This window comes from Trematomus bernacchii, unplaced genomic scaffold (assembly GCF_902827165.1).
Source record: "Trematomus bernacchii unplaced genomic scaffold, fTreBer1.1, whole genome shotgun sequence".
In the NCBI taxonomy this organism is placed as follows: domain Eukaryota; kingdom Metazoa; phylum Chordata; class Actinopteri; order Perciformes; family Nototheniidae; genus Trematomus; species Trematomus bernacchii.
In genome coordinates, this window is record NW_022987665.1 from 611977 (window position 1) to 630030 (window position 18054).

The 18054-nt window shown below is 39.6% G+C and overlaps 1 protein-coding gene across 1 annotated transcript in view; it reads left to right on the forward strand.

Moving 5' to 3' along the window:
- Positions 1 to 1758: 1758 nt before the first annotated feature.
- LOC117487134 (23 kDa integral membrane protein-like) overlaps positions 1759 to 18054 on the forward strand; it is a 16422-nt gene continuing 126 nt past the window's right edge. The window contains exons 1-9 of the mRNA XM_034135793.1: positions 1759 to 1903; positions 5709 to 5765; positions 7644 to 7763; positions 9753 to 9827; positions 11981 to 12076; positions 16031 to 16150; positions 16767 to 16799; positions 16898 to 16981; positions 17497 to 18054. The exon at positions 17497 to 18054 is cut by the window's right edge and continues 126 nt beyond it. Of these exons, the coding sequence (XP_033991684.1) occupies positions 1844 to 1903; positions 5709 to 5765; positions 7644 to 7763; positions 9753 to 9827; positions 11981 to 12076; positions 16031 to 16150; positions 16767 to 16799; positions 16898 to 16981; positions 17497 to 17586 (735 nt within the window). The 5' untranslated portion in view covers positions 1759 to 1843 and the 3' untranslated portion in view covers positions 17587 to 18054. The remainder of the gene's footprint in view (positions 1904 to 5708; positions 5766 to 7643; positions 7764 to 9752; positions 9828 to 11980; positions 12077 to 16030; positions 16151 to 16766; positions 16800 to 16897; positions 16982 to 17496) is intronic.

An 18054-nucleotide genomic window follows, 5' to 3' on the forward strand; every position in this document is an offset into this window, starting at 1 on the left:
ACATAGAACTACTAAATAAAATTATAATTAAACATTTTACGTTATTGTTTTTTCAAAGTAACTCCACATTAACAAAGCAATACATAAAAATGTCGACATAAAGGAACTTAGTCCAAATATCGTGATACTTTAACCAGTTAAACCCCACAGCCCCGCGGGCGCGGGCAAAACGCAACATCTTGCAAGAAACAGCGTCTGAGGGCTTCTTAACATTTAACTATGAATGTGTCATACCCACTTAACGGGAAGAAACTCAGCTATCAGACAATATTACCATTTTTAGCAAAACGAAACATAAGGGTAATAACAAAGGCTCTGAATTAGCCCTGAGCAAAAAAATGCTAACACACTTAGCATAGAACTCAAGGTAAAATACCCGTATTACTTATCGGATCTGCACAAACAATATATTGATTAGCAAGCTGAGATTCCACAGATTCCAGACATATAAGTATCATCACTGAGCGATCAGAACTCGCGGCACGGGAAGCAAACCCAGACATCACACCACGTAGCTTTATGGAGCAAACACGGGACATTGTCTAACTTTTTGCTGTTTCTGATCAAAAGTGGTCTTCAATGGCATTAAAACGATAAAAACGCGGCTGAAGTTTAATCCATAGGTTAATCCAATGTGTCTGTGTCACTTTGAAATGATTACTGATAATCCATTATTCCATTTTTATGTCAATAACGGAGTTTTCATATATAGCTGCTATGATAGCTACTAGAGTGTATGACAGCTTCCGGTTCCGGGGCATTCTGGCTGTGAAGTCAACTTGGAAAATCATCACAGGAGATCAAAGGGTTAAAAAGTCGGGCTGATTGACAGAGTGGCAGCTGTCTGAAATCATTCCCTAATTACTAATCAGCGTCGCTGCACCTTTAAAAGCACTGCGCCTGAAAGAAGGGCTGTAATCAAACTACAGAGGGAGAGAAGGGAGAAGGAGAGGAATCCTCCACAATCCTCCATTACAAACTAAAATGGGTAATGTCATGTCTTCGGCCATCCAAAACGACATGTTTCTCAGAATTGAAGGGGAAAACGTGACAAAAGCATTGTACACACACTAAAACCTATCAATGTCGTTTAATTAACAAGGATAATCTGGTGTTTTTGAAGAGAAAAGCAAGCACACCCTGGTTTAGTGGTTCTGTCCTGGAGAGATGATCATTTGACAAAATACAGTTACTCAAGTACATCTTCGATCTTCACAAATCAGTTATGAGTCTTCAAACAAATCACGCTCAATTTAAGGCGGGGCCTCTCAGATGACGCACACCTGCACACTTGCTAGCCTGTTCCATTCTTCGTTCTCCGAATGCCAGGAAGGATTCTTGCCTAGCTTCTGAAGCAAAGAGTGACGCACACAGCTGGGACAGAGCGTTTGGTGACGTTCAGGATTATAAAGTTGGACAACTGTCTCTGTTGTTGGAAACTCACCTAAAATGTTTTATGGCATATTCAATGGAAAAGATGCAATGAAACAAATGAGAAAAATGAACTAGATCAGAATCACTCTCTCTTTTGTCTGCAGATCTGTTCTGTGTCGTGCAGATCTGTTCTGTGTCGTGCAGATCTGTTCTGTGTCGTGCAGATCTGTTCTGTGTCGTGCAGATCTGTTCTGTGTCGTGCAGATCTGTTCTGTGTCGTGCAGATCTGTTCTGTGTCGTGCAGATCTGTTCTATGTCGTGCAGATCTGTGTTCTCAGCATCAAAGCATACACTCCTGCATACCATCTCACACACACACACCCTCTCACACACACCCTCTCACACACACCCTCTGTGTTTCAGTGTCAGCACGCAGTTTCATCTCTCAGAGAAACTCTCAAAACTGAAGATGGGGAAAATTAACGGATGCATCAAATGCCTCTTTATCTACTTCAATGTGGTGTTTGCAGTGAGTACAAACTTTTATGATTATTATTGCTCCTTTTTCTCAATGTTGTTTTGTGTTTGGGCTAAAAGAGAAAAAAGAGAGAAAAAAAGACTGGAATACGAAAACCCAAGTTAAATATTTAATAATAATTGTCTGTGTTTAAAAATCATTATTTATACAAATAGTTAAATATGCTACAAAATGAAGACTGCAAGAAGTCACAACACTTTGATAAAACTTTTTTTTTAAATTATTTCACTTGTTATTAAACAAAGATGGGGTTTTATCTTGTTGGGACCAGAAAATCAATTTTAACCCAAGAAATCAGGAATTCATTTTGATTATGATGAAGAAAACCAGAAAAGTTAGAGATTTGCTCGAAAGAAATACAAATATATATCTTTTCAGATGTTATTTGGTTTATCGGTGGCGAACCGTGTCTATCACAACTGGACCTTCTGTAGACACAAACACACCCCCCGCCACCGCCGCCGCCCCACCCGCCGTTATAATGTCCGTCTTTTCACTGAATTGTCGTCTTGAAAAGGGTACTGACAAGAATTCCGGAACAACATCATCTTCACCTGTTGCACTTTCCATTTCAACGTTAAAAACAATAAAAAGGCAGATGAATTGCTTCGTCGCATTCATCTAGATCAGGGGTGTCAAACTCAAGGCCCGGGGGCCAAATCCGGCCCGTGACTTCATTTTCTGTGGCTCCACAAGAGCTCTGAAAGAATATGATATGTTTATTATACGGTTACATGATGATTTACAGAAGCACATTGCCCATAAACTACATGTCCCACAATGCATCTCAAAATATGCCTTTTTTCTTAGAATGTGCCTTTTTCTCAGAATTTGACTCTTCTTTTTAAAATGTCACTTTTTGTTCAAAATCTTACTTTAAAAAAAAAAATCACTTCCTTTTTTAAAGATGTCACTTGTTTTTTTAAATGTCACTTCAAGGTTCCTTATTTTGTCATACGAACATAGCTACAGTGTAGTTATGCCGATGAAAATCTTAGGTCACAGGCTTCTCCAACAGAGCAACACAATAACAGATAAACAGAAAAATATAGTGCAAGTAAATAGTAAATAGTAAATGCAAAAAGAAAAATAGTTTAAAAAAGTGAAATAGTGAAATAGTGCAATAAGAGTCTATATGCAAGTTATTGGAATGATATATTAGATAAATAGATAAATAATTACTAAGTAGCAGATTAATGTTATGGATGTTGTTTCAGCAGTTCAGTTGTTTAACTTGTGACATTCTCACTGAAGAGACTTGCAATTATTTGCCCCAGACTTCTGCTTTCAGACGTAGCTAATTATGAAGTTATTACCCTACAGTATCTGATAATAATCCAATGCAGAGGCAATAATTTAATATAATACATTATTTTATATATATATTTATATATGTATTCTTATATAGTCTTAAAGTTACAACCGGCCCTTTGAGTGCAGCCATAATGCTAATGTAGCCCGCGATTAAATTGAGTTTGACACCCCTGATCTAGATCCTCTGTCTCGAGCCAGTGAACTACCGGGCCCTCTAGACTCTTGAGTACCCTGGAACCGAGGGGAACTCTGAAAGAATACTGCTATGGAAATCTTAGACCTAGTCAATACTGTGGAGATATACAATTAGAATGATCAATCAATAAACTGGTGAAACAAACAGAGTTGTCTTTTTGGTTCTTTATTCGAAGCGCTTCGAAGGTACAAGTCTCACAGAGTACAGAGTATTCTGCAAGAGTGCACACAGAGAGAAGTGTGTGTGTAAGTTGTATAGGATCTTGACAGTTCAACAACACTTCATCACCTGTCACTGTTACTGGGCTGGAAAGAGAGATAAGCAACGCCTTTCCAGAGGAACAGAAACTGTACATTGCTAATGTAGAAAAACAGGAACTTGTTAAAGACAGATGGAAGTGGGGAAAGCAGGAACTTGTTATGGGACAGGGAAGAAACACAGGAACTTAGTCAAGACACTGTGTTTGACACCCAGACACAGTTAAGGTTAATCATAAGTATAGCAAAGGACATTAACTGAATACATCATCATGGAACTACTGCATTTGGTTTTACCATATTAGGTAACATATACAATTTGCCACTACAATACGTCCATTGGCTACAAATCAACATATGATTGGTTGATCAAACTGTCAATCCAAAAGTACGCTCTCATTCAGTGCAACGGCCAGGGTATAGAGTGGCAAAGTCCCTCCCCTTCCGGTGGACCTCCATGGGACCTTATTTTGGAAAAATTATGTATTGAAGTCAATGGAGAGAGAAAGATTATCTTTCGATCCCGTTTGAATTGTGCCACGAATTACACATACAGTATGATGTTTGTCAATTTAAAAGATAATTTTGCAAGTCAAAAAAATAAAAATGTGTCGTAAAACTGTGAAGTAACACATTTTAATGAACTACATCTCTGGCCTCGCACAACAACACACGTCACCAAGATGGCCGTCACTACAAATACAGTGACTACCCTCACTGTCACCACAATGAAACACGTCCAGAAGAATGTCATGCAAAGCTGCCTGCCTGCCTTCCTTTGATTCTCTCTGCCTGGTCTTTTTAATGATTAATGTCAACCATTTGTGCAGATAGCATGAAGTAGAAAAGATCGCCGATGCTAATGTAGCGTTAGCGTTAGCATTTCTCCCCCGGGCTTAAATGGTTGTATTATAGAATGATCACACCGGTGTGACAGTACTCTTCAAAGGGTTCACGACATATGACTACTACTCTTACTGTTTAACATTTTGGGTTACTTAATGTTACTTCGAGTTAAGGCTAATAAAAATGACAAGGCTAAGGCTGTAATGCTAACTAACGTGCTAGCTACTAGCTAGGTAGCTAACTTGATCAAGCCACTCCTGGTCCTTTCATCAGACGGAAGCGAAAAGAATGAGCAAGACCCATTGCTGGTATGATAACAACCTGGTACTAAGCACACAGGCATCTTGTTAAAGTTATCTTAGCTTAGCTATCTCTTATATTTAGTGGAGGAAAACAATTGTGACATCAGTTATGACATCACTTACGCGACTCTGGGATTTGTAGACTTTCTAGTTGCGTATTTTTCATAGTCTTATATTTCAACAGTTTTACGACAAACTGTGACTTTTTTGACATGGAAATGATTTTTTAAGATTGACAAACATCATATGTGTAATTCATGGCACAATTCAAACGGGATCGAAAGATACGTTTTCTCTCTCCATTGACTTCAATACATTATTTTTCCGAAATAAGGTCCCATGGGGCGGAAGTAGATGGGCGTGACTTCGCCACTCTATTCTATCAAGGATATAGAATACCCTGGTTGAAGGATATTCTACCCAGAGACCCAGAAAAATATCTGATTGGTTGCTTTCTTTTCTAACACAAAACCACTGAAATGCTCTTCCAGAGAGCCTCCTAGACGCTCAATCCTCGATCCTCGATGTGCATTTAGAGAAATGAGATGTCCTTCAACATGGCACGCTGAAATCCATTTCCAGGTCATTACCGGAGGACCGAGGATTCGAGTAGTCGAGGAAGGGAAATTAGAGAAATTAGAAACCTTCCTAGATAGGTAGAAATAAAAAAAATGACAAAAGACATGAAGGGAGAAACACAATTTGCCATTTGTGTTTTTTATTCCATTTAAATATATGTTAGTTTATTTTCCAATTGGTTTAATTTATTTCTAAATTGTTTACATGTTGTCTTTTATCCTCAATTTTCCAAAAATCTATATTGTTTGGCACTCTTCAGCCTCCATACCTGGCGTTTTTAACATATTTGATTCTGTCCTCAGCTACTCGCCTGTGTGCTGATCTACCTAGCAGTGGATGACACCGGCTTCAGCCGCCAGGTAAACAACAACAACAACAACAACATCACAGATAGTGAATCCACAACAAGTCCTACATTTTGGCTTTTCGAAATGCAGAAAAAATGCAAATTAGTATATTTTCAATTCAACATTTTGACCATTCAGAGGTTTACAAAACTAAATGAGCCTCTAACTTTATGAACGATGGCCTTTTATGTCAATATGTTGATAAGTTTCTCTGATAAGTTTCTCCAAATTTAAAGGACCTGACATTTTTCCAGATTGGACACATTTTTTCTGATTATTCCGACATTGACTCTGACACCAAAGCCATACCTCTAAATATGAACAAAAGTGAAACATAGTTGTGTATCATGACTCAGATCCAAAATGTAATGGGTTCTTGCTTGGCCAAGGCTACACTCTTCCACCATTTTTAATGCAAATTGTGCCTTTAGTTTTTCTGTAATCCTGCTGACAAACCAAGCATAAAACCATAGAGTGGTACAGGGATGTCCTATTTCTGTTGTGGACCCTGAAGGTAGCATCTCCCTGGTTCCCTCCACAAAAAACAAGGGGATTTTTCCATTGGATTTTGGGTTATTGCAGAAAATAATCTCCAACAAACGTTTATGGAATTTTACCAGGGTTTTTTTTCCTGATGTATTTTATTACGTAGAATAAAAATCTCCTCAGCTTGTGTTAACCACAGACCTCCTTTCAGGCTAACAACCAAAAACACATTCAGAAAACCATTGACTTCCACTCCAGCAGACAGGAAGTGATACAATTCGGAGTCATTTTAAGGTTTTATGACTTATTCTTGCAGCTATCTATGGGAATTGGAACTAGCCCTCCATTGGCCATAAGAGGAACTGCTGTTTACCTTTTTTTGCATTAGCTTGTTTTTTAGCACTGGCCTTTTTGAGCTCAGTTAAAATGTGTTGATGGTTTATTTCATTGTCAATAAATCCCATGAAAAAAAAGACGAGCCACAGGACCAGCCGGTCAGTGGGCAAAAAGACAAGCAGCACTTTAATTCATTAATGTCATCTAACAAATGTAAAAGGGCAAATATTAACCATATATGCTGTTTATATTGCTTGTAATTGAGATGAAGTAAACATCTGTTGAGTATTTTATAAATCCCTAAGTTTTTCATGATGCATTTGCCAGAAACGCAGCTCTGAACATCGATTTCAGAACAAGCTTTTTATGAACTAAAGTAGCCTGGCTAAGTAGCGTATTTTTCTCAGATGTTGATCATGATAAATGAATCATTTATCTTCAGAAACACAACATATTATTATTTGAAATGTGTTAGTTTAGGATAGACCCCTTGAAATGAACCATCATGTTTCAACAGGTATGTCCTAACATGGTACGAACAGCAAGACAGTGAAAAGAAAAACTAAAAACTAAATCACGTCACAAAACAACCAACAGTCAAGACTACTACGATCACAACACAAACATTAAGGATACAAATGTGGACATTAATACATGTTCCTACCAATAAAAACAATTAATACAAACAATAGTGTTTTGTACTTGTGAATTGATCAATAGCATGTACAGTTAACAGCAAAAAAGAAGACATTTGAAAATAAGTTAAGCGTCCTATATTTTGTGGTACATTATTCCAGTCTGAAGGAGCTTTGAACATTCAGTAGAGGATGTTTTACGTTTGGGATTCTAGGTTTTTGTACTTTTTATCTTGTTTTATTATTTTACTCCTATTGTGTTATTTTATATTTGTTCCTTGTACAGCACTTTGGTCGACTGAAGTTGTTTTAAATGTGCTATGTAAATAAATAGAGATTGAGATTGAGATACTGAGGATGAAATATGGGCCCATCTGTGCTTAATACTTTGCAAAATGAAAGAAACTTGACCTTGTGTTGTCCTGTTTTTCAGTTTACGGCGGTGGGGGCTCCGAGTCTGGTCTGGATTTTGGTGTTTGCCCCCTGTGTCGTCGTCCTCTCTGTCTTTGGAATCGTTGCCGCATGCATGGAGAAACAACTCCTCTTCAAAATAGTACGTACAAGATGTGAAACAGAGGAAGAATTCATGTTGTTTGGTTTGTCTGACTGTTTTTTGTTTTGTTTTTCTGGAAAGCGACCCTCGGTCCCCTGAAAGGCGCTATTAAATAAAATAAAATCAAATCAAGGTTTATTTATAGAGCACATTTAAAAGCGATTTTTGGTCGGGCCAAAGTGCTGTACATGTAATAACTACAATCACATAAAAACACATTTCTATAATCACAATAAAAGACAATAAATTACAACAGATATTTAAAAAGAAAACACAGGGAAATGTCAGGAGTCGTGCTCCGCTCTGACGAGAAGGCCAGGGAGAAGAAGTGTGTCTTAAGAGTAGATTTAAAAACCCCTAGGGTCTGGGCCGACCTCACATGGAGGGGCAGAGTGTTCCAGAGCCTAGGGCCAGCTGCTGCGAAGGCTCGGTGCCCTCGGGTTTTGAGCCTGGTCTTGGGCACTATCAGCAACAGCTGGTCAGCAGACCTTAAAGCTCTTGTTGGGGTGTAGCGCTGGAGGAGTTCAGCTATATAGGCCGGAGCCAGCCCATTTAGTGCTTTAAAAACAAATAAAAGGAGTTTAAAATCAATTCGGAACCGAATTGGAAGCCAGTGTAGTGAGGCCAGAATTGGGGGTGATGTGGTCACGCTTTTTGTGGCCAGTGAGTAGACGTGCAGCTGCGTTCTGGACTAGCTGCAGGCGTTTAATTGACGCATGGTCCATACCCACGTACAGAGCGTTGCAGTAGTCCAACCTCGAGGTAACAAAGGCATTAATAACCCTTTCCAGGTCCTCAAATGATAAAAACGACTTAGTCTTGGCCAATAGTCGTATTTTAAAAAAGCGGGGAGGGGAGGATATTATTTTTGAGGGAGTCCAGAATATCAACCTGGGAGGCTAGAGGTTGGGGTCCAAAAAAGATAACCTCAGTCTTGCTCTCATTGAGGTTGAGGAAATTTTGGCTCAGCCAGGATTTGATCTCTGCTAAGCAGCCCATCAATAGCTGTAATGAGTTAACATTTGAATTGAGTGGCAGATAGATCTGTACATCGTCGGCGTAGCAGTGGAAGGGGATGTTGTGTTTTGTGAAAATTGAACCTAGGGGCAGTATGTACAGTAGAAAAAGGATGGGGCCCAAAATCGAGCCTTGGGGAACCCCACAGGTAAGAGGGGCTTTGGCTGAGGAGAAGGCACCTAGCTGCACTGAGAAGCTACGGTCTGTCAGGTAGGACCTGAACCATGCAAGGGCAGAGCCTGTGATGCCAGCGGACTGTTCAAGCCGTGACAACAGGATGCTATGGTCCACAGTGTCAAAGGCAGCTGTTAGGTCTAACAGCACCAAGACAGCTGGGCTACCTGAGTCGGCGGCTAGGAGCAGATCATTAAAAACTCTTAAAAGGGCTGTTTCAGTGCTGTGCATGGGTTTGAAGCCAGACTGAAACTTTTCATGGATTCCATGCGTGGTTAAAAAAGACTGCAGCTGGGCGTAGACTACTCGCTCCAGGGCTTTTGATAAAAAAGGTAGCTAGGAGATGGGCCTAAAATTTGCGAGAATGGAAGGGTCGAGATTTTTCTTTTTAAGTAGTGGCTTAACCACGGCATGTTTGAAGGCAGCTGGGACACATCCTGAGCTAAGAGAGGTATTTATAAGTAATCAAATACTTGCTCCAACTGATCCTAAAACATCTCTGAGAAGGCGAGAGGGAATGCTGTCTGAGGTGCAGTTTGTCGGCCGCAGGTGCTTGACTACATCCGAGAGAGAAGAGAGGGATACAGGCTCAAAGTGGTCGAGGACAGCAGGGCACAGAAAAGGAGCAGGATCTGGGGTAGCATTAGTGTGGGCTAGCCTAAGAGCAGATACTTTTTCAATAAAAAATGTAAGAAACTATATCAATTTAAGTTATTATTACAGTATGACACTAATTTGTGTTTCTTTAGATTAACCACCATATTTAACAGGAGTGTTCTGACATTGTGTGATTAACAGTTTGCAGGTTTCATGGTGGCGGGAATGATCATCATGCTGATCTTTGGCATTCTTGTCGTTGTCTCAAGAAACACGGTAATCTGTTTATCTAGCTACCTACTTTCCTAATGCTATTTCTACCTACATGTGACTTTCTCTATATCTAACTGACTTCATGCTTATATTATCTATATCTACCTTGATGCTAACGTGCTGTCTATAAACCCTTGATGCTAACGTTCTCTTTATAAACCCTTGATGCTAACATTATCTCTCTCTTCCTTGATGCTACATTCTCTCTATTTACCCTAATGCTAACATCTCTATCTATCATGAGGCTAACATCTCTATTTATGATGATGCTAACATCTCTATCTATGATGATGCTAACATTCTCTCGTTCTACCTTGATGCTAACACTCTGTCCAGCTACCTTTATGCTAACACTCTGTCCAGCTACCTTCACGCTAACGTTCTCTCTATCTACCTTGATGCTACAGTCTCTCTATTTACCAGAGGTGGGGAGTCGCATATTTTTTGACTTGAGACTTGCTTGACTAACATTGATAAAAGACTTGACTTGACTTTGACTTGGTATTCATGACTTGAGACTTGACTTAAGCTTGAGACAGATGACTTGAAAGGACTTGACCGTTTAAAATAAAATATTTGCGTTGTAGTGAGATATTACGTTTAGTTTTTTCGAAAAACGTGATTGGGTGATTATAGCGCCATGCGCGCAAACCTGGCAACCCACTAGACGGCAGGAGTGTCAGTTAACATGGCAGCGGCTAGCGTTACTCCAAAAATAGTGAAGTTTGGATTCAAGGATTATGTTGTCGATGACGCTAATAAGAAGAGAACAGCGGTATGCAGGGTCTGCAGCATAAAGATCAGTGACACGACCACCACAACATCCACTTCATTCGTCACTACAAAAAACCCACTGAGAAAGGTGGCGTGAATGTGTTGTGTTTAGCTAGAAAGCTAACGTTAAGTTTAAGCTACGTTAGACTTGGTTTTCAAATCGATTAAGCATTGCAAAGAGAAGACAAAACGGTAAATGAACACTAGAACCGCCAAGGGATTCCTTTTGACTAACCCCGATACTGACGGGCTGTCAGGAGAGGGAGAGAGAGCGAGAGAGAGAGAGAGAGAGAGAGAGACAGAGAGAGAGAGAGAGAGAGAGAGAGAGAGAGAGAGAGAGAGAGAGAGAGAGAGAGAGAGAGATAGAGGAAAAAGATGCCTCGTTTATTTCCCCTGTGTTATCAGAAGTTACTGTAAACTGTTGAATCATGTAGTTCATCTACTTTTAGTAGTTTGTTTAAATGTTTTAATTATGTTGTTTTTGTTTGTAGAAGTGCATCATTCCTTGATTTATTGTAAAATGAATCTGAACTTTTTGATCTGTTATGATGATAAACTGAAGCAATTTCTAAATTAACCCAATTAAGTGAGTTTTAAATCGTCCTACTTAGTTTATAAGGAAATTATGAAGAGGAACAAATTAAATGATTTGAAAATGATATCTCTGTAGGTGCTGACGCTGTTGGTGGTTCTAGTGTTAACAGACATTTAAATTAAATATGTGTAATGGCAAATGCCATATATGATTTTCTTACCTGGAATTCTGCCTTTTTGAACAGACTGATTGAGTCCTAGCTATATTGAGTCCTAGCTATATTGTCTGCAGTTCTAGGGTTAATATGAATCTAATATGATTGTCATCGGTCTAAATTAGATTTCAAACGATTAACTGTGTTTGTAATGAAGATCATAGTGTGGGTTAAATCCATTTTCATAACCACTGTCTTTTCACTGATTTAAATGCGGAAACTGGGCTTATTCATCAGAATTTCGTATGACTTGACTTGACTTGACTTAACCTGAGCAATGACTTGACTTGCTTGACTCTCACCACAGTGACTTGGGACTTGCTTGATACTTGTAGGTCAAGACTTGAGACTTGCTCATGACTTGCACATGTAGGACTTACTCCCACCTCTGCTAGCTACCGTGATGCTAACACTCCGTCTAGTTACCTTTAGGTTTTAAGTGATTATAAAACCAATGAAAACATAATTAAGAATTGTATATTTAAGCTTTTCTGCTAGAAGATGTTACAAAACTACACTTTTCTTTAAATTGTGTTTTCTCGAACTTGATGCTAGTTTAAGTTTACTTTCTTAACATTCTTTAAACCTTCTCTCTCGGTCTTGATGCTAATGTTGTTGTTTCTTTTTGTGTAGCTGAAGGATTCTTATGACACCGCGTCCCCTGAAGCGGCAAAGCCTTTCATGGAAGAAGAAGCAATGAGATTGCTGCTAATGCAACTCGAAGAGCGTGTAAATGCACTTTTAAACTCTTTCAAATGTAGTCTAGCTAACCTAAAACATGGTTCTTCTAGGATGAATGCTTTCCAATGTACGTTAGAGGAAGTACACATATTTTTTATTTTTTATTTAAGGGTTGTACATTGATGATTACATTAATTAATAAAAAATCACACTGTACATTTTACATTTATATTCGATTTCATATTTAATATTCCATTCCTTACACACTTAATATATATAATATCCTGCTTTCATGGGCGGAGTTTGACATTTGCGCATGGGGGGACAAACCTTTTTTACTGACGTCAATACATAGTCCCAACTATTGCATGGGGTGCTACGGATACAGTAGCAATAAAGCCAGCATTCACCGCACTGAGACCCCATTTACACGGGAACGTTTGCGTTTACGCACCGTATGCGTTTTCAAAAAAATCTTCCGTTCACACTCATTCGATTCATTTAACGTGTCCGTTCACACGAGACCGCTGGAAACGCTGGAAACGCTGGAAACGCTGGAAACGCTGTAGTACATATGCCAGGCCTGTAAGTGGCGCTGCTGCCGCCACAAAATACACCAAAAGCAGCGAAGAAGACCCCGGAGCATGGTTGCCCTTCTGTTTATTCTCCGCGGTGGACGGCGTGTGCTCCTGCTGTAATTCTCTCCGGTAGTCCACCAGCAGATGAAAAACACCCACCTCTCCGCCTCTTCCAAGGGACGAGGGGACCGTGCGGCAGAGTTTCCGTTAACATTTTTTCACCGGTCAACATGTCCGTTAAAGTTTAAATCTTCCGTACAAAATTGGAAAAGTGCCGGTCAGAGGTCTTTGTTATTTATTGAGTTTTAAAACAAATTGATAACGACTCTATATAATAATATAAGAATAATAAACGGAGCCTCTCTTTTCCTCCTCAGCCCAGCAGCTGATCTCTGAGCAGGAGAGGTGGGGAGAGGGAGACGTGGGGAGAGGGAGACGTGGAGAGAGGGAGGCGGGGCTATTTAATCGTTATCAGAAAATGATCGTATAGAGGCGTACAGACGGATCCGTTTGACCCCCCAGAGCGTTTCGTTTGCAAATCTATCCACCTTGGGACCCGTTATCGTTTGCGGGGTCCGTTTCTATCGTTTTGTTACGGCCTCATGTAAATGAAAGGGCTATACGCAAGAGAAACTATGCGGATACAACCCGTTTCGTCCTCGTGTAAACGGGGTCTGAGTATGACTTTTCCACATACGAACACAACTCGTCCCGTCAAGCACGCCTCATGCCCGCCGTACACACACACTCATATGGAAGGGGCGGTCTCTCCCCCCAACAACAGTGCATTACATAACTGTAAAACTTATCATAACTGTGCACATCTTATACTTATTTGATAACTACTATATCCCTTTGAACACGCTACAATATTATTAACCAGTGTCCTACCTTAGTGCAGAAGTAGACGCCTTTTTTTACGTTCCGCATATATGTCCACTATACCCTCAGGTGACAGCTGTGCCAGACCCGGCGCCCGTTTTTTATTATTTATAATCTTCCCGGGGGAGCATGCCCCCGGACCCCCCTAGAGGAGGTTAGGTCCGCCCCCCACTTAAAAAAAATAGCACTTTCCCCCTGCTTACACCTAAATGCCGTGAGATGATTTTCGAGCCTTCATTGTAACAGTCGCAGGTGTACTGTGTATTTGCGTGTGGGGAGTGTTGCAGTAGAACATTCCACTGTAGCGCCCGGTACCTTAATGGGAAACCCTACATGTTTGAGCACCCTCTATGAAACGTCAAGCTACCCCACAGCACCCCCAAAAGAAAATATCTGGCGTCGACACTGGCCGCGGCACATGACGGTTTTGTGTGCCCTCCCATGAAAATCATATGCCCTCTCTGTAGATTTGTTCTGGCGCCGGGTCCGAGCTGTGCGGTTATGTCGTCCTCAATGTGAAGAAAATCTTGTTCCTCCCATCGTTGACCGCAGCCAGTTCCAAATTCTCCTCATTGCAGAAAAACTTCTCTCAGAGGTGGCAGATCCGATAGGCAGAGTTAGTGCCAACTGGAGCATCTTGTATAGATTTGGATAGCTGTCCTTTTTAACAGTCTTTCGAAGATGCTCAAGTGCAACAGGTGCGACAGCAGAGGCTTTAACAAGGTCCATCTCTGCTCTAAGAAGGAGAGGGTGAATTTTGAGCGGCTGGAATATCCATTACTGCTAATTCTTGTAATACAATAGCTGAATCACTTGTCTGCAAAAAAAAAGCGTCCTTAACCCAGTGGTTCTCAAACTTTTTCTGTCAGGCCCCCCCTTTGTAGAAAAAAAAAAGTCGGGCCCCCCCAACACAAATAGTCACGTAATGGGCCAAATTAACATTTATTAAAATACATCAATATGAACGTGAGCATTCCTTTGCTAGAACAGTGATAATAAAACAATGCTCCATAAGTCTGTGTGGTCAAAACAATAAATACATAATACATTTGTGCAATCCCTTTGCTAGAACAATAAGTTATAATACTTTTCCACTTTGCAATCTGTGCAAAAAAATGAAAAGAAAGAAAATGCTGATATTTGGCCAAAAAGTGTGTCTTATCACAGGTGGCTGCAATGAGCCTGTTTTGCACTGCACATTTCTTCAAATCGGGGTTGCAGGCTCAGTGGCGGCGCCAGAGATTTATTTTGGGGGTGCTGTGGGGTAGCTTGACGTTTCATAGAGGGTGCTCAAACATTTAGGGTTTCTCATTAATGTACCGGGTGCTACAGTGGAATTTTCTACTGCAACAATCCCCACACAAATACACAGTGTGACTGTTACAATGAAGGCTCGATAATCAGCTCACGGCATATAGGTGTAAGCAGGGGTAAAGTGCTGTTTTTATAGGTGGGGAGTGGACCTAACTTGCATGCTCCCCCGGGAAGATTTTCTTTTAAATATTGAAGTGAAAAGCATCAATCTGGTGCACTTTGAGAGCAACATGGAGAGATCTATGGATACATCTCTCAAGACCCATTTGAAACAGAACTGTAAACAGATTTACTTTTTCTTTATGGATATTTTACAAATCACTCCCCTTTTAAACTTTATTCTTTTTTTTCTGTCATATAGTATTTCATACCTGTTTTTCATTTATTCTCTTATTTTTGTATAACTATAATGATCATATAAACGTGTGCCTCGGAAATAATTGTTTACATTAATCGTGACCAAACCGTTTGAGACCCGGCCACTAACTCGCTAGCACCAGAAGCTAACAACAACGATCTCCGGTACCGGTGCGCTCTCTCTCTCTCTCGCGCGCACGCACGCACACAAAATGGCTCGTTCCACATACACACAGAGCCGAGCTTGAATGAAACACAGAGACCCAGACGTACTTGTACTGTACTGTATCATAATATTTTCGAATCAATAATTTTTCAAATTATGATTTTTTATGATTTTTTTCAAAACCATTTTTCCTCCTGGTCTCTCGCGCCCCCCACTTTGAGAAACACTGCCTTAACCTCACACGTCACAAAATGCGACCGCTCAGAAATGAAATTATTTCAAACATAACATGATATTATTCAGATTTGTAAAAAAAAAAATGTTTACGAAATATTTGTATTGGAACAGTTTTAGACGTAGTAATGCTGTAACATATTTCAGCCACTGCCCCCCCGCAAAATCCGCCTATGCCTGCTTTATATTTCGTTACTGTACATTTGTATTTCAACATGTATATTTTCTACTTTTTTAATGCTGTTCAATTTCTATTTGAGATGTTTACATTTTGGATAGTTTTTTTCTAGTCTTTTCATTTCTCTAATGTACACTGCCTTGTCTTTTTATGCTGCTGCAATGCAAACAAATCCCAAATTAGGATCAGTAAAGTACTTCTTATCTTATCTTAACTCATTAGAAGCATTGGAAATGGATACATTTTAGGCTAAATTCCCACCTTGTGTAACCTTTTGTCTCGTATGTTTTCAGGGCCACTGCTGTGGTGTGGTCAGCTCCAGCGACTGGGGAAACGACATCCCTCAGTCCTGTGAGTGCAAGGACCAATATACAGGATTCTCCATTTCGACTGGATGTAAACCCAAACCTGTGGTAGGTTTTGTTAAATGAAACTGAAGGAACAGGTTTAGAAATATACTGTATAGGTAATCAGTCAGCCCCTTTTCAAAGTAAAAATGAGTTCTCGTGCAAATGCAAAAGCCACTTTTTTCTGACTAAATAATCTGGAAGCTGTGTATGATTTTAAGTAATGATGGTAGACATGGATTGTCTATGAGTTGTAGGGTTGGTGGTGCCATTCGAGCTTCTTCTGTCCACATAATGAATAGATTAAGATACTGAATCCTATTTCCCTAAGAACCCTTAAACGCTATGGCAGTTCTGTGTTTGAGTGTCTTTAAAACTCTAAACAGTGATTTGTATGAGGGTAATACCTCATTGATTTACAATTCTCAGTATTGCTTTGAAAGTAACATTAAAACTTGTCTGAGTAAAGCAAGAAAGAGTCATCATCATAGGACATCAAATATTGTTGCATTACCCAGGGTTTTCATATATTTACAGGTTTAGTTAATACAGTAAAGGGTTAAGGGTTTGGGATGCCTTAAATAACCTCCTCTTTACGACGTGTGGTTCATCTGTTCAAATGCATTTATAGCTGTTCTTGAACACTTGTTTTTGACTTTCTGTACCTTTGTTTTTCTTGCAGGGAGCCTCAGGCCCAGACGAGATCTACGCGACGGTATTCAATCAATTAACCAATTAACCAAGACACCATCCAGTTCTCCTTCCTGTGATGTTTCCAGATAATGACCCTTTCTCCATCTTTTTCTCCTGCAGAGCTGCAGCAATGTTCTCTTTGCGATTTTGGACATCATCTTCCAGATCTTTATGGGCTTCTACTTCACGTTTGCAGTCCTCGCAGTAAGTTTCTTATTTATTCTTATTTTTTGTCCGTGTTGATGGATTCGGCACCAGAAAAGTCAGCAAATCTTGGCTAATTTCTCTGGTGACTGTCCATCAATAACAGATAATCTAATGGTATACCTAGTGATTGTTTATTGATTGTAAGAGATTACAAAAAACAACCAAACCTTGAATACAAAGATTAATACGTTGGGTTTGTTCAACACAAGACTTCTTACTCGAATACTGATGAGCTATACTGGTAAAAAAAAAAAAACAATATAAAAATTGGGTCAGATTTTACACTTTTTTTGATTTAACAGCAATGTTAATGTTGCTTTTGGACCTCAAAATAACCGAAGTAAATGTAGAATTTGTTGTTATTAATTCCGAGCAAGTTAGTTATGAGGTAAAACGCTTCATGGGGTAAAAATAAGTAGATTTTAAAGTTGCTTACCTTTTTATTTCTCTCTTCTGCAATAGTGTCTTCTGATTGGTCCGTTTTTTTAACTGTCTTCCTGTCTTTTTTCCAGCTGCTGGGCCTGCTGATGAGCATCCTGATGATCCATCAGATCAGAAAGCACGACAGCGGAGGATCGTCCATGGCCATGAAGACCTACTAGAGAAAGCTCCTCTCTTGACCTCTGACCTCTGACCTTTAACTGGAGGCCTTACTTTACCTTTCATATTATATCTTCTCCTGACATGTGGTTCAGGAAAACTGCTTTTTTACTTTCAGCTTTTTGTACTGTGGAGAATGTAACTTGAGTTGCAACATTTTTTTTTCTTTTAATCGCTCTTGTGTGTTTTGGTCGTTTGCTGTATTATAGTTATAGAATAGTGATATTGGTTAAACGTCAGGAACCAGGAGGTCTTCTGGATCCAATAAACCCAGTTCCCACGCTTTATTTGTACGTTTTTTACCATTTAATTTGCATAAACAAAATTACTTGCCAATTGCTTTCTTTTTTAACCTTTAACTCTATGAAAAATTACAAATGAAGTGTCCATATCTATATTTCGATGGTCAGTGATTGTAAGACATTTCTGAAGTTATCATTAGTAAACAGTTTAAGGTGAATGTCGCCACC